This window comes from Leuresthes tenuis, unplaced genomic scaffold, assembly GCF_036924035.1.
Source record: "Leuresthes tenuis unplaced genomic scaffold, fLeuTen1.0.hap1 SCAF_6, whole genome shotgun sequence".
NCBI lineage: Eukaryota > Metazoa > Chordata > Actinopteri > Atheriniformes > Atherinopsidae > Leuresthes > Leuresthes tenuis.
The window spans coordinates 4,800,395-4,816,384 of NW_027325360.1; the positions used below are offsets into that span (position 1 = coordinate 4,800,395).

General features: G+C 41.6%; 1 protein-coding gene across 1 annotated transcript; it reads right to left on the reverse strand.

Moving 5' to 3' along the window:
* Nucleotides 1–1,296: 1,296 nt before the first annotated feature.
* On the reverse strand, nt 1,297–7,846 carry slc25a25a (solute carrier family 25 member 25a). The gene is made up of 10 exons (XM_072387279.1): nt 7,586–7,846; nt 6,030–6,150; nt 5,849–5,936; nt 5,636–5,747; nt 4,280–4,438; nt 3,412–3,564; nt 3,214–3,321; nt 2,960–3,127; nt 2,708–2,858; nt 1,297–2,437 (listed from the first exon to the last, which is right to left on the reverse strand). Exons 1-10 carry the CDS (start codon nt 7,745–7,747, stop codon nt 2,253–2,255), a joined length of 1,407 nt encoding a protein of 468 aa, XP_072243380.1. The 5' UTR covers nt 7,748–7,846; the 3' UTR covers nt 1,297–2,252.
* Nucleotides 7,847–15,990: the final 8,144 nt, after the last annotated feature.

Below are 15,990 nucleotides of genomic sequence, written 5' to 3' on the forward strand. Positions count from 1 at the left end.
ATTAGCCACGTAAACTAAAACACCTGTGTGTTATCTGGGGATTTCACACGTTTCACTTTAAAAAAATCAATGATGAAGTTAAACTGAAAACAGCGGTAGAGTCAGTTCAGTAGATGCACATCAGTAGGAAGCGTTGGGTTCAGCATCTTGCCCCAAGACTCTTCCACATGTGGTCCGGGGAAGCTTGGAGTCGAACCACTGCTCTTCCCTCTGAGCTACAGCCACCAATGTGCTGTGCAACAAGCCTGCTCACATGTAAAGTCAATGAGTAAAGCCCTCTGTTACGTAGACTGGTAACCTCTGCTGCTGTTGATTAATGCTGGAAGAGTTTATTTATTTCAGCGATTAGCTTTATAGGACTAAAGTTGGCTTGTTGAATCTATTAGCATATCGTTGTTATTGCAATGAAATCATAGGACATTAAACCCATAATTATCTTCTTCTTGTGAAAGAAAAAAGTGCATTTGGTCCAGAAGCTGAAATCTTTAAAGATTTGACTGGATTGGGACAAATTAAAATTATAATCTGAGTGAGTTTGAGATGTAACACAGACTTTAGTTTGTGTCAATGTTCAGGATTACAGAGTGCAGGGGCCTGCTGAGAGGTCAGCTGGCCGCAGTCACAGGAGTATCACACTGGGAGACATACGCACACATACCGACTCGACATGCACGCGTTTGGCCTGTGGGAGGCAACCCGAGCGCCTGAAATAAACCACACACACGCAGGAGGAGGGAAAAGTATGAACTGCTGCTGTACCAGCGACCCCAACCCTCGTTTTAGACCACGAGATTCGAGTTTTGGCCATCCAAGGTGGGAATGATTGCGAAACTGCCCGGGGAGGAGAGACAATGCTGCATTGTAGGTGCTGGGAAGGTGAAACCTGAGACCACCTCTGCTCAACGATGGCTTTTCCAGTTTAACAGAGATTTGCTTCCTTGACTCACCTCTCAAACCGTCTGTCTCTGTCCAGAATTTGAACAGTACTGTCCTCAAAAGAAAGTCCCTTTTCCTTGAGCTGCAGGTGCACTGCTGAGTCTGAACCTGAAGAGATGGCTCTCCTATGTTGGGCCATTTACTTGCAGAGCTGTTATTTGGTCTCTCCTAAATGTAGGAAGTATCTAAGTTGAAGTGAAATGAGAACACGATGTGCAGCCATGTGCAGTTATCAGGATGGCCCAGTTCACTCCACTTCTGCAGAAAAGGAAGGTCTCAATCTGACACGGTGATCTTCAGACACATACTGTGCCGTCTTATCTTCTTAAATACTCGCCAAAGAACACAGAAACTCATTGCTGATTGTAATTTGCATTTATTTACGTCAAACTGGTCCATGAAAACAATACTAAGACTCATTCTTTACAAAAGAATCATATCCCGCATTGGTAAGTCATCAAGAAGCCCTTCTAGCTTTGATTAAAGTGCATTACTCGCCATTCTTCCCCCAAACTCCTCCTTTAAACGTGATTTTCTTTGAACAGTAATCTTTCCCTTATACCTGAGGTGAACGTTACCAACATGTGAAAAACACACCTTCACAATCCGAAGGGGAACATGACATTTTTTTGTACTTTAAAACAACATTTCACCGCAGTGTTTGACAGATGTTAAGGCGATAATCCCACACCCTGATTTTTTTTAATAGCACAATTGGCTTTTCAGACAACTTCCCAGCGTCTTCATTTTACATAATAAAAATAAATACAAGAAATGAGTCAGTCAGTCGTTTTCAACTCATTCACTCAGGACGGGGGGGAGAGCAGTCAAACTCTTGTGCAAAATCCTCTCATTTGGGCAACAAACATTTCATCTACAGGCAGAACAGTTTAAGAATACGGAGCTTATTAATGCTATCCCTGCCAAGTGAAACGTACTTTAAGTAGATTTACTGATGAGTGCTGATGGTACATGTTAATCTGACCAACCAAAGCAACAACGTCACGTCACCTGGACAACAGACTCAAACAAAACAAAAACATTTGGTCCTCAGTTTGCATTCAGTCACCTTTCAACTCTCACAGCTTCTTTAAAACATAAATAGCAGCAGTTGCAGTCGACAACCCGACCTCACAGAGTCCATAATCTCCTCAGCCCGCTCGTCTTACGTCAGCTGACATTCACAGAATGAGATGGCTACGCGAACCTCCGGAGGGGCCCCAAAAGGTCCCGGGGATTCCTAACAAGATCTCTGGTGGCGGGGGGTGTGGATGGAGGGTCACGCTGAACACTTCAGTCACATGACAGCGAAAGTTTCAGCGCGATGTCACTCCCAGCTGCGTCTTCAGGTGCTCATACACCACGTAGCTGATGCTGACAGCAGGGATGACTTTGAGGAAGTTGGGGGCCAGGCCTCTGTAGAGCCCCGTCGGCCCCTCGTTCTGTAAGATTTGCCTGAAGAGTCCGGTCATCGTCACATGCTGGTTGCCCTCAGTCGCAGCTGGGAAGACGAGATAAGGTTCCACTTTAAATTATGTGATAAAAACAGAAGTGAGAGGAAGAGTTCCTCTGCAAAGTCATATCCTTTTAGAATAAGAATCCTATTCTAATTCTTATTATAAAGCAGAGATTTCAGCTGGGTTCCCAGGTTCTAACTGTGCTGCACGTGTGGAGTAACCGTTTGTACAACAGAAAACGTTCCCTCACTGAAAGCCTGAAGCAGTCACAGGAGCACTGACCAAAGTACAGCATAGCTGGAGTTAGGACTCACCTTGTGCTTGCATGCGGGTTCGGACCAGAGCCAGAGGGTAGCTGGCGAGCTGACCGCAGGTGCTGGACATGGTGCCGCAGGCCAGCAGGACCAACACGCCGGGGTCTGCGCTGTTGGTGCCGTACTGCTCCAGGTAGGAGTTCTTCAGCGTCTGTGGGGAGGAAATCACAGGTGAGAACAACAAACTTTCAGTCTTTCATATGAGCTGTGAGGTCAGCTGATACAAACACAGTAGTGCAAAAGCCAGCTCACCTCGTACACTGCCAGGTCGATGCCTGCATAGGGGATGATGCCCAACATGTTTGGGACGTATCCTTTATAAAACGCTCCAAGTCCTTCTCTTCTGAAAATCTGCTTTGCACAGTCCGAGATGCCAGCGTACTGACCAGTCGTCCTCAGGGCAAGACGCGTTTTCAGAACCTGGGGACAGATTGAGGAAAGGTCCTTAACGAGGTTTTCTACGGCCCTCTGCTTTTTAGAGGAGATCTAAATGAAGAGATAATCACCTCCATCGGGTAGATGGCGCTCTGGGCGATCACTCCAGCCAAAGAACCAGCGACAAATCGCTCCAAGATGCTCAGAGTCTGATTATCGCTGCCGATTAGACGCTTAATCTAGAGGAACCAATTAAGAAAGGAAGTACATCAGAAACAGTTTTTTTTGACAGTTTGACACAACAGTAAACCACGAGCAACTTGCTGTACCTGCTCGTAAGCCATGAACTTCAGAGCCGACTCTGGGGCGATTTTGACGATGTTCATTCCGTTACCTCGCCACAACGACTTTGTGCCGCCCTCTTTGATCATCTGCATCAGCCCAGTCATGATGCACATGTTGTTGGTGCGGGTTCCATAAACCTGAGGGGGATGAGGATCGTCAGGTTAAAATAAATAGAGAAAATTTCACTTTAAAAGGCTGTAAAATATCGGGACGAATCGGGAATGGTGCCATGTGGGCCATCAACTTGACACAATAACCCAGTCGGACTAGGTCAAGTTTGTGTAATAGTTGGGAAAACTGAATCCTAATCGATAGGACTCAAGGTCGCTGTCAGCAGGTCAGCTGCTGACGTAAATCAGGACCCTGAGTGTGGGCACAGCTGGACCTTCATCTCACTGATGTGGGTAAATACTGAAGAAGCAGAGGGTGTGATGGCAGTTTGTGTGTCATCACTGGTTGACGTTAGAGCTGCAACCATCACCTGGACTATGCCCTCTGTGGATGTTAAACTTTAACTTGTTTATGGCCCTTAGGAAACTTGCTCAAGCAAAACGTCTTTCAACATCTATTCTTGACCCAGTGATTTCATTTCCTCACACGTGAAAGATTGTGGCCTAAAGGAGCAGGAGTACAGTTTTTATTTGCGGGACTAGGTGTGGTTTCAGCAGGTTCTACGTGTAAGATTTAAAGTAGTCAATTAAACCATGTCAGGATCAACTCACACATGAGCTGATAAGCGTTTCCACCAGTCCTACACACAAGCTCCTGTTCCCAAACTCAAAGTTTCCACACTTCCTTCAGCTAAGTGCGAGTTTTAACTGAACTTGTCAGGGAATTTGACGGTTTTCTTACCTGCATCATGACTTTAAGACGGTCCAGAGGGGCAGTGAAAGTCCTCGAAACAGCTCCGGCTCCTCCACCTGCAGCCAAGTGCCTCCACCACATCCCAGTCTGCCTTTCCTCAATGGTGAACTCATCTGGCACCATCAAGTTCTCACCCACATCAAATATCTAAAGGGAAGACAGAAATGTTTAGATGCAAAGCAATAAAGAGATCCAGATTCCACACTATAAAAGCACTTTTTTTAAATCTTATTGTTACAAGTGGAAGAGGCGATGAAGCTGCATTTTGTTCATCTTCATGAATGATCTAAAGAAGCTACTTTTAACATGGAACCAGTCAAAAGCAAGGTTCAAGCTGTGCGACTGTGACTGAGCACTGGTTTTTTTTTAGCCCCCGGTCAAGATTTAACCAATTAAAGGGGATCATTACTGGGGCTCTGATCACAAATTGAACTGGAATCCTTAAACAAAGCGTGTGGTCTAGGTCAAACAAGCATTAGCTACATCAGTCTTTACCAAGCTTAATCCCCATTACCTGGAATCTGAATTCTAGTGTACCGACATAATTAAATAAAACCCAACAATAAGCTCATCATGTCAAAGTTTTATCATCATTACACAACTGCCGGTCAATAAAAGTCTGCATTTATTACCATGAGTCAGTTTACAGCTTTCTCTGTGAAAACACAGTGGAGAGCCTCGCTGAATATTAACCCTGTGGCAACAGAACATGGGACTGCTGATGGTATGTTTCGGTTTCATCAGGAAACTCCTCTGTTCCTGTTCAGCCCGACTTCTATACTAAGTTGTGTCTGTAACAGACAGCACCTAAAATAACATGCAGGACAACCAAGATCACACTGTCCTCCTGCAAGAGCCGATTTAAGTCTGTCCCGGCTCTAACCGGCCTCTGCTCTCATTTATGTAACAGCGAGACAAAGTGGAAAATCCTTCCAGTATAATTCTACCAGGAATGGATGCCTAATGACATGACCTAATAGACCCTAATTGATGACGCACGACTTGTGCTGATGGAGCTGCTCTAAGACTTTGCTTCTTAATTGACCCGTTTATTCCAGACAACAGAAGGGTGGCGAGGTGCAACACCCTGAGTTTCAGTTTGAGTGATAACACTATCAACTGTACTGATACGGTGAGCTGATCCCAGAAATAGGACACCTGAACAGTTGTGCAACACCTAAACCGGAATTATCCAAATCTTTCTTCATCTAAATTCAATTTATCATAAATAATTTAGCCCTTCCCTGGTAGAGGTACAGGGGCAGCATTGTTACAGTTAAACCGGCTCTTCCTCAGTTCCTTAAGGGCATAAAATGTGGTTTCTGTGCATCCAGGAGAACTCACCGTGGAGTGTTTCCAGTAGAGGATGATTTCAGGAATGTTCTCAGTCTTCTCTACCATGGGATAGTTGCTCCAGTCTTTACTGCCGATTGTGATCATTCCATTCTTATCCATGCTTTAGAAAAAAAAAAAACAAGAAAAAGAAAGATATTGAAGCCTCTCAGGCCAACAATCCAAGATTACAGTAGATGAACTCAAATAAAATAAAATAATCACCTCTTAAGGGCTTTCTCTGCGTGTTGTGGGGAAATGTGCACACCAAGGTCATGAAGAGACTGCATGAACTCTTTAGGGTCAATACGCCCTTAAAAACAAAGAAACACAAGTAGTAAGAAAACATTAAGTGTCACTGAAGCTGATCAAAGAGCAAAGTAAAAGGCACAGGCAAATCTGATACCTGCATTCTTGTTGTTGAGACTCTTCACCACAAACTTCAGGTCTTTCTCATAATCTTGAAGATAATGAACAAACTCCTCAAAGTCCAGCTGTGCATCAATTTCTTCCCTTTTTAAGGTTTTCTGCAATAACAAATAAAGGTTACTGAGACGTGGTACGCTTACATTTACCCAAGGTCATATCAATTCAACTTTGAACCGCAGTCATTAAACTGTTTTGGCAGTTTTACGAGGACACGACATTTTGAAGGGACATTCAGACCAAACTAATTAAAGTGCTTATGAAACGAGTACACCAAGTTCAGAATGTACTACATGTCAAAGTAACGTAAAAATATTAGTAATGCATCTGTAGACCACCCCCTAAATGACATCGGAGAAACTTGGCATATATTTTATGACCCCCTGCCCAGACCAGTCATGCTGAGCCGCAGCCGTCTTGCACCAGCTTTGCAACTCCTTGACTGTGAATGGAGCAGTACATAATACCCAGTCTATCTTTAACCTCAGTGCAGGTTGACCTGCCAACTGTTTTAATCCCGTCTGGCTTCAAACCTGCTCTTCTAAAACAGGGACAGGGACACTGGCAGGACTCCAGCCAGCAGGCACCGAAACCTGACCTGGAGCCATTTGAGGGCCACATACCAGTGATACTCTGCAGGAGGTTTCTGCAAACCCCTGCAGCATAATTACCATAATTACAACTGAGATGAAGGTAAAGCTCCGACCCATTTCCATCAAACCTTAAATGTACCATGGGACACTGGTCCCAGTTTCTAAGCTTAAAACGGAGGTAAAAACTGTTGCAGAAGCAGTCAACATGTTGAGCATTTCTCTTTTCTGCGAGGAAGCTGAAGCCTAAACACCAACACGATTAAAATACTTGTTAAATATTCTCTCACTGCCACCAGTCCAGTGCATGCTCCTGCTGACTTGGGCAAGGCAATGGAAGCATGAGTCAGAGTGAATTTATCTATGGAGCGATCATGTGCAACTGAGAGCTTCACGTGAAATTCTAAAATAAACTGAATTATTAATTTAGACAAAGCTTTACACAACACATGAAATTCAAATCTAGTACAAAATGACGCCTGAATAATAATTTACTTTTTCTTTAAGAGGAAACCGACTTCTGTCGCTTTTCCGCTGCTGAAACTGCACGAATTCCTTTTTAGGGTGGATTTTCCATGTGACACGAATGCATCGTTCACGTAAAGCCCGCCCAGGCTTATTTAAGTTAGTTACGGTCATTAAAGAAAAAACAAAACAAACTTTAATTTGATTCATGAGTGGAATTCATGTCATTTAATTTAATTTGAGGCTGAAATACGCTTTAATGAAACAGAAACTGTGGCGTCGTGAATTTTCTAGAGACCGGTCTTTTCTTCTCTGCGGCCTTGTCGTGAGGCTTTTACTACCCAGTGATAATTCTTCCGCCCGCCGGAACGACGCGGTTTAGTTACCCTGAAACTGAAAGTATTTTTCAAAAGCATCTAATTAAGATGAGGTCCACGGTGCGCTGTATGTAATAAAAGTTATTTATACGAGATTTTCTTACCTTTCGCCATTTTTGGTAGGTTGAAAACTCTTCGGACGGCAGAAACACGCTCAGTTTGTCAAAGAGGGACTTCAGCTCCGACGGCAGTCCGTTTGACTCAAAGTATTCCACTTCTATTGGATCCGAGTTGGACGCAGGAACGTAAAGGCACAGACCAAGCATGTTTGGCTCCGGTAAATTTAAAATAAACTACAATAAATAAATAAATAACACACCACTGTGTGTCTCCTTCAGGGGCTAATACTGAAATGCCGGTATGCCGACGCCGGCTTCTAAAGAATATGGAAAAACGTCACACCCTATTTAAAGAATAGTCGTACGCTATTGGCTGTTGCATTAAGCCCGCCCAGTCCCATGCGAGTAGTGACGCCATTTTACTACTGACCAATCACTGAGGCCGCCCATTGATGGGCTCGATTCGGTCTCCTGCGTCAGCACAGTGTAAAATTGTTATCAGGCCTGTCCCCAAATAAATTGGATCAAGTTAATTAGATTACTGAAAAATAAAAAACAAACACTTTATTGAGGTCCTCATCTCCATTTTTTACCATTATTTGTATGTAGCTCCTTTTTTCAAAGGATAAAAAATGTGTTGAATTAATTTTACCTTTGTTACAACAGGGTGATTTCCAAAAGTACTTGGCATATCACAGTTTGACAGACATGAAATAGTATCTGCACAAGCAAGGTAATTCCAGAAGAGATACTAGTTGAAACCTTCGCATATGTTGGTATGGTAGATAACAAAAGAAGTGAAAATCAGTGGCAACAGGTCTTATGGAGGGATGAATCCTCCCCAGAGCCCGGACCTCAACATTATTGAAGCAGTGTGGGATCATCTGACAGAGAACGGAACAAAAGGCAGCCGACATCCAAAGAAGAGTTTTGGGATGTCCTTCAAGAAGCCTGGAGAACTATTCCTGAAGACTCCTTAAAGAAATGACAGAAAGCTTGTCTCAGAGGGTTCAGGCTGTGTTGGAGAATAAAGCTGCTCACGCTAAATGCTAAATTTCAAGCTTGTTGTACAAAGTCTGTTTTTGCTGTTTAAGCTATATTACCATTTATGCTGCAAATGTTTCCTGTTGTTGAAATATTAGAAAGATTAGGGTTGGTTTAAGACTTTTGCACAGTGCCGTGTACGATATTTATATGAAGAGTGTTTACTCTGCATGTCTTTACTGATTTATTGATCTAATCTCACTGTCACTGTAGGAGAGCATCACGATTTGCGTTAACACTAAAACAGAATTTAAATATCTTGCTCCTGGATTATTGGCCGAGTCCCGCCCCCTCCGCCACATACACACAAAGCACGTTGGACACACGAGGCACACGTCCTGAAATACGATCCTGTGGAAACTGTGTTAGGTGGCACGAAAAAAACAGAAAGGGAAAATAACAGGAAAAAAGCGTCTGTGGACATGAATCAGTAAATCCAATATCTGTGAAGAGTTCACGTTGTGTCACGACAGCCTCTGGCCACGCGTGGGTTCATGGAAATAACCTAAAGAATGACAGTTTTTATCAGCTTGAATTAATCAGAAAATAAATGAAAAACAAAATGGGAAAGGAGAAGCAAGGGTTTACTCTGTTTTAAATTATTTCCAAATGTGTTTGTCAGGTGGTGGAAAGTAACTTAGAGCCTTTACTCATTCACAGTATTTTGAGGTACTTCACTTGAATGTTTCCCTTTAAAGCTGCAAACAGTTCAGAGGTAAGTACTATATTAAAATCATGGAAGATTTACGGTTAGATAAACTTAAGATCACGAATGAAAACACACTGTTAAAGTTTGTAATGTAACACGACCTTCTTTTTCAATGACAGGCTAAATGTCATCGACAGAAGTTGTGTACAGTTAGACTGTCACTGTCTGTCACTGCACTCTTTCAATGGGATTTCATTTGGATTAATTTCACAAAAACATCAAAAGCGAGAGAAAAAAAAAGAAAAAACAACAGCATCTGAATATAAATGAGTGGGGGGGGGGGGGGTCCTTTTTCTGCAGTGGTCATCTCATGACCTCTTTACTCTATTTTACGTGTGCAGTTTTTACTTTTGTGTACAAATTTTTACTTCAAAGTGTGCCTTTAGGCCGTGAGTCTGAAGAAAATTGCGTTATCTCGTATAATGACAATAAAGACTCTTGATGACCCCTCAGATTTGTAATGTGACCCTTTGAAAAAGCCTGACCTCCAAACCAGAAAACTGAAGAAAACAGGTCAAACTGAGCCCTTCTGGAGCCGTGAGGACATCAAAAGACAGCTACCATTATTGAATCTGCACAATAATCTCATGATGTCACATTTTAGTGCAGAATCAGTACTTTTACTTTAAAGTCCATGTTGGTGCTACTTTACATGAGAAGGTTGACTGTGACTCCTAATGAGGTAGTTTGAGTGTGTGGTTCCCTTTCAGTGAAGCATGTGATTGCTTCTTCAGTCACCGCTGTGCTGTCATCATGTGTTGTTTACTCTGCTCCATATTACACTGACTTACAAAACTCAATGACATTACAGAAAAGACTTTACAGAAATGCATGTTTTGTGAAATAAGATTTCCTTTGATGCTGTTGTGCTTTGCACCTCAGATCAACTCCCCGAGGCTGATTGATGATGAAAGTTGTTTGAGATAATCTGCTTCAAGGATAAGTACCAAAAGCCAAAATGGGGCTGAGGAGATGCCAAGACCTAACAGCTCAGCTGACTCCGTCTGAGTTTACATGCAACACACACACAAGCTCACGTACACAAGGTCACACGCCCACATCTCTCCGTGTGGCTAAACCATCAATCAGAGCAAAGTTCTGTGACCTTTCAGCTTCTTCTGTTTTATGAGCCCGTTTGACTTCTGCCTTTATGAGTGTTAACCGATGGCTAAAAGTATGTGGACTCTCATTATATTTGTGTCTGTTTCTCATGGGGATGATTGTGAAATGATTATGACATGCAGTTATATTTTAGGCATAGTCATGCCTCTAACTCTGAACTGAGAGTCTGTTTGCCTGCTGGTAACTATTTAAGGACTGTGCATGAGTATAATTTTGGTGACTAAATATGCTTTACATTATATTCCTGCTCCACCACATTTCAAAGAGGGAACATGCACCTAACCTCCACCAGATACATTTATAAATACATGCTTACACATAAAAACCAAACCAAAAATAAGCTATAAAACAATCTCTCCCTATCCGAGTGATATCAACACAATTATGGACCTACATCAACTGTCCCAACAGTCACAAAATCATCAAGTCAAGCCTCCAAAAGTTTTGGTATTTGTCTTAAAAAGGGGTCCCATTTTATCTCTAATTTCCTTTCTTGAGTAGTAAAATGCTTGAAAGAGAAAGCAGAGCAGCGTCTCTCCTGCTGCTTTGCTGCTGTTAAATGCACCCGAACAGGACAACCACAGGGCTTGGGTTTATTTCAGAGTTTCATATCAGGGACACGGTATTTAAGATACAGTAATTGGTGAGATGGGGAGAGGGCTCCATCTCAGTTTAAGGGAAGCTTCAGCATTACTAAATATGTCACAGTAAAGGCTGACGTCTGGGAAAGTTTGGCTTTTAGAACAGATTCTATTTAGTTTTTCTGATGAAATCACAGTTAAGATGTTCAATTTTTCTTTCTTAAAGGTGGAGTCTTCTTAAACTTGATCCAAAAGCGATGTTTAAACACGTTCAGGGAGTCTAGGTGTTTAATGTATGAAGGTGCCATTGATGCAGAGGTGGATGTTGGAGTTTTGGAGCGACAGATGCTGCCGTCATGGTGACGTTTTTTCCTGGGAGGTCCGTGGTTATTTCAGCAGGACGATGCCAGACCTCAGGCTGCCTGCCTGCAGTCCGCGTCTGTCTCCTTTTGAAAATGTATGGAGCATCATGGAGAGGAGACAACAACCACAGACTGCTGAGACATTTAATTCTTGAATTGAGTAAGATATAATAATACTAATATAATAATACTGAGATAATAGACACAGATTCTTCAGAAAACAGCTAAGTTCTAAACTGATTAAAAGGTGTCATTGAAAAGAAGAACATCGGTAACCGGGACTCTCTCTGACTGTGGTGCTGTCATCAACTTCCAGATTAACTCAGTGCAGCTGGCCAGTGACGGCACTGAATATGATTTCTTTTGTGCTTTTTCCTGTGAAATAAATGTTAAATTAATTATGAATTATTATCAAAAACTTTAAAGCCATTCTGGATGTTCGGTTTATACTTAAAGTGTTAAAATGAACACGTCAAACCAAACCAAAGGTGCAGTGATGCACAACAAACAAGCTTTCTTTTCAACACTGTCTGACAGAAAGTGGATAAGGGTTGTTTTGAGTGAGGTGAGGGTACAACACTTTACAGAAATAAAAAACAATAATGCCAAGATAATCACGGAGTCAATAATGAGCATTTTTTAATGATCCCAAAGAAGCGCATGTTTGCTTCCCTTCAACAGCCTGTGACTTCAGGCCAGAGTCAACACAAACATGATGTGCAGGGCTGTTGTTGCTTCTTGTTGCTGCGTCATGCGGCTCAGGGTAAAGGGACAGAGACTCGTCTGTGACAAACAGGATTCGAGGGAGCACTTTAATCTGCAGGGTCGGGCAAACAGATCGTATCTAACAGCAGTGAAACAGGTGAGAGGTGACGGGGCAGGTGTCGTCAGTCACAGGAACGTCTCTGTGTGCTGCAGCACAACAATAAGGTGGTGGCACTGTGGCTGTCTTCCTGGGAAAAGGTTCTATCGTTGCATTATGCTGGTTTTATGGTTGTTAACTGGGCGGATGCTGTAGCTTATCAACAAATGTTCACCTGATCACCAGGTTAGATCACATCATTTACAATCTTATTCCAAACAAAATGGAAACAAGCTGTTTACATACATATTTATGTGTTTCAAACAAGATTCACTTATCATAAAAAAATATTATTTCTTGAATAGGGGCCTGCTTTCTTTTTATTTGGACTTTTATTTTGATAAATTTGAAAAAAAAAACCCACAGTTATCAAGTTTTTTTATGGTATTTCTCAATAAGTTATATATTTTTTTATTTTACTGTTTATTGTGCTCAGCATAACTCTGCTTGTGGTGGTTAAATCTTTACAACACATCACTCAGATTTTCTTTAACTCTATGCTGCTCTCTGTTGGTAAAACATGACACACAGCACACTGTCGATATGCCTGGTCGAGCGTTTCCTTGCCAGACAAATGCATATTAGTTACAAAACATATATAATAAATATATATATAAAACAAATATAATAGAGATATAGGAAAAAACATTATTACAAAGAAAAAAGCAACACAATATGAAGTTTTCCTGTAGTGTAAAGTAGACAAAAAGCTTTAATTTGGATCTTTTTAATCAATAAATTAATCTTTTCTTTTTTTTAGAATCTTAAGATTACTTTATAATGATTTCTTACCTAACTTAAATCTTATTTCAAACAGATAACAACAAGTGAAAGTAAAGAGGATACAGTCACGTAGATGAGAAAAAACACACATTTTATACATTATCGTGTTTTACACATGAATACATAATGAAATAAAAAAACATCTATTTAATTCAGTTAACTCAAATGGTGCAAATTCACAGCAAATATTATCTCAAGGCACTTTAAAGTCATCCTTTTTCCACACCTGCTTAATCAAGACAGTCAGGACAAACAACTGTGCACACTCTCAGTCACTCCTAGAGTGTTCAGAATCACCACTCAAGCTAACGTGCACGTTTTTGGACGGTGGGAAGGAGCTAAAGTACTGGGAGAGATCCTCAGCATGCACTGAAAGACCGGCCCAGTTCAATCCAACGATAATTAGTAATCAAAATCCTAATTTGTGCAACTGATACAGTATATCGCCACTTCACAAAAAGTTTCTTTGCTAAGGAAACCAATGGGTCGATTCAGCTGGTTCAATCCACCGTCCCACATGCATGCATGAGCATACATGAGGTGACAGTGTTGAGGGAAAACTCCCTTTTAAGAGGAAAAAACTCCAGAAGAACTCAGGGCAGCTGCTTCAACCGGCAGCACCATAACAGAAGCAGTCTAGGCCTATAGCAGCATAACTATGGGCCATCTGAGCCATCCCTAATTATAAGCTTTATCAAAAAGGACATTTTAAAGCCTAATCTTAAAGGTAGAGAGGCTTCCAGAACACAGCTGGTTCAGCAGCTGGTTCCATGAGAGAGGAGCCAGATAACTGAAGGCTCTGCCTCCCATTCTACTTTTAGACACTCTGGGGACAACAAGTTAGTGGGTAAATAGCAGCTGCAGCTCAGGGGAAAGTCATTCTGCCAGTCAAAGGTTGGTAGTTTGACTGTCGAGCTGTCCTCGGGCAAGACACTGAACCCATTCAGGTGTGGGTTAACACAGTGCCAAGGAGGAAAGACAAAGGGACAGCTGCAAATCTTCCAACAAATGTGCCAAATACAGCATATCAGCACAAAATCTCAGTAGCAACAGTCAAGCACTGTGGTTCAGGTGGGATGATTCGGGCTTGTTCTGTAGCTGGAGGACATGGGCACCGTGCAGTCTGAGAACTCAACCTGCCTGGAATGTTATGGTTGGACCTTCAGAGAGCTTTGCATAAGAAAACGCTGCACACCTCAGTGAACTGAAGCAACATAGTAAAGAAGAGTGAGACCATGTGAGAGGCTGATTACTTAAAGTTACTGCAGCTAAAGGTTGTTCTAAAAGCTGTAAAATCAAGGAGTGGACCTGGCAAGGACCAGATGATCTCTTATGTCCCGATACGCTCATGTTTAGCTTTCTACCGCAGACTGCAGGTTAGTAAAAGTGGTCAATCTTTCTTCAGCAAAAAAACAAATGTTGGTTAACATGTCAGGCTCATCCAGAGGCTCACAAGATAACTCTGAGGCATTGTAAAAGAATCAAAGGGGAGGGAGGAGGAGAAGATTTTGGGATCTGTTTTATGAAAAATCAATCAAAGCATCTGGGAGTTTGAATGAGCGAATTGTGGAAAATGCTGCAGAAAAGTTAGAAATGATGATGAAGTCAGTTGTGTGAAATAGTAACAAGTGCCAGGTGCTTTCCCTATAACAAAGGCTGTGAATCAATAGCTCAGACAACGCCAATTTAATTTATTTTCCAATAGATATGTCTGATAAATCAAGTATTCTTTTGTATCAATTGTTGCCCTAATTGACCAGACAAAAGGAGCCTGTGTGAAAATACAGGACTTCCCGACCTCCAAGCTGTGTTCTCTGAAAACAGCAGAGCTCGATGCGGCCGCACGGGGGCGCTGATTCCCGTTGAAGCTGCGGCTTTACTGGCACTGATAACGTTCAAAGAGCACGGTCAATTCACAAGGATGAGCCAGCAGTAAACCGGAAGTACGTCAGGTCTACTCTGTAAAGGTCTCCTGCGCCTTTGTTTTGTCTGTCTTTGTTGTTATTGTGGCGTGTCATGATTTTAGAAAGTCTACGGAGTCTCTGAACTTATCTTGGAGGACAAGCTCTCAAAATCTTGAATAATAAAAAAGAAAAATCGACTCAGAATGGTAAAAGAAATACAAATAAATTCTTGAACAATCTTAACAATTATGCATTTTCTGTACTAAAGACTTTATGGGTGTAATGATCAAAATGTGGATATTTAGATATATATGATTAGTGGTTTAATTGATTTTTTAAAACAAATATGCCAAGAAAATGACTGTTTTGTCACCAATGTTTTGATGAGGTCTCTTTAAGTCTTTTGAGGGTCTTTCTTCCTTCTCCCAAAACCTAATGATGAACTCATTTAAGACTAAAACAACAAGAGGTTCATAATAAAGACATCGGCTAACATCTTCTTTCTACTACTGAAGTGTAACATCCAGGAAAGAAAGACCAACATACAGTATTATACAAATCTCTTTAGTCCCACCTCATTTAGTGATGCGTAACTTTCAAACAGATAGACTTTTTAATTTTTCTTTGGACAGTGGCAGCTTTTTCACATATGTTTAATCTTTCCATTTACCTTAACATTTTCAAATGGATCATTCAAGCAAAGAAACGTCACTAACTCAAGACATGAACCAGTGTTAAGTCTACACAAAACAATTTAGCAAAGAACCCACTTTAAGATTAATTTTTAGGTACTTTGTCGTTAATAGACTCTCAGACAAATGTTACATCCACAAAAATGCCAAATTAACACAGTTGGATGTCATAGAATTGGCATTTTTGTTACAAAAAAAGGGGATTTCCAAAGCGCTATTAAATGAAAACTTGGTATATCCCAGGATTTGTGTGCAGAGTGTCCTTAAAACATAAAAAAAAAAAAATCCAGCAAAGACCTGACACAGGACCTGAGAGATGCATCTGGACCTTCAGCTGATCCATCTACTGTTGGCCCAAGCCTCATCAGAAATGGTCTCCATGGAAGGGTGG

Coding starts and splice junctions, on each gene's coding strand:
- slc25a25a (XM_072387279.1), bottom strand. CDS start 7,747: ATGCTTGGTCTGTGCCTTTACGTTCCTGCGTCCAACTCGGATCCAATA. Junction 4,439..5,635: donor TCTACTGGAAACACTCCACG/GTGAGTTCTCCT, acceptor TCTTCCCTTTAG/ATATTTGATGTGGGTGAGAA. Junction 3,128..3,213: donor GCGCCATCTACCCGATGGAG/GTGATTATCTCT, acceptor ATCTGTCCCCAG/GTTCTGAAAACGCGTCTTGC.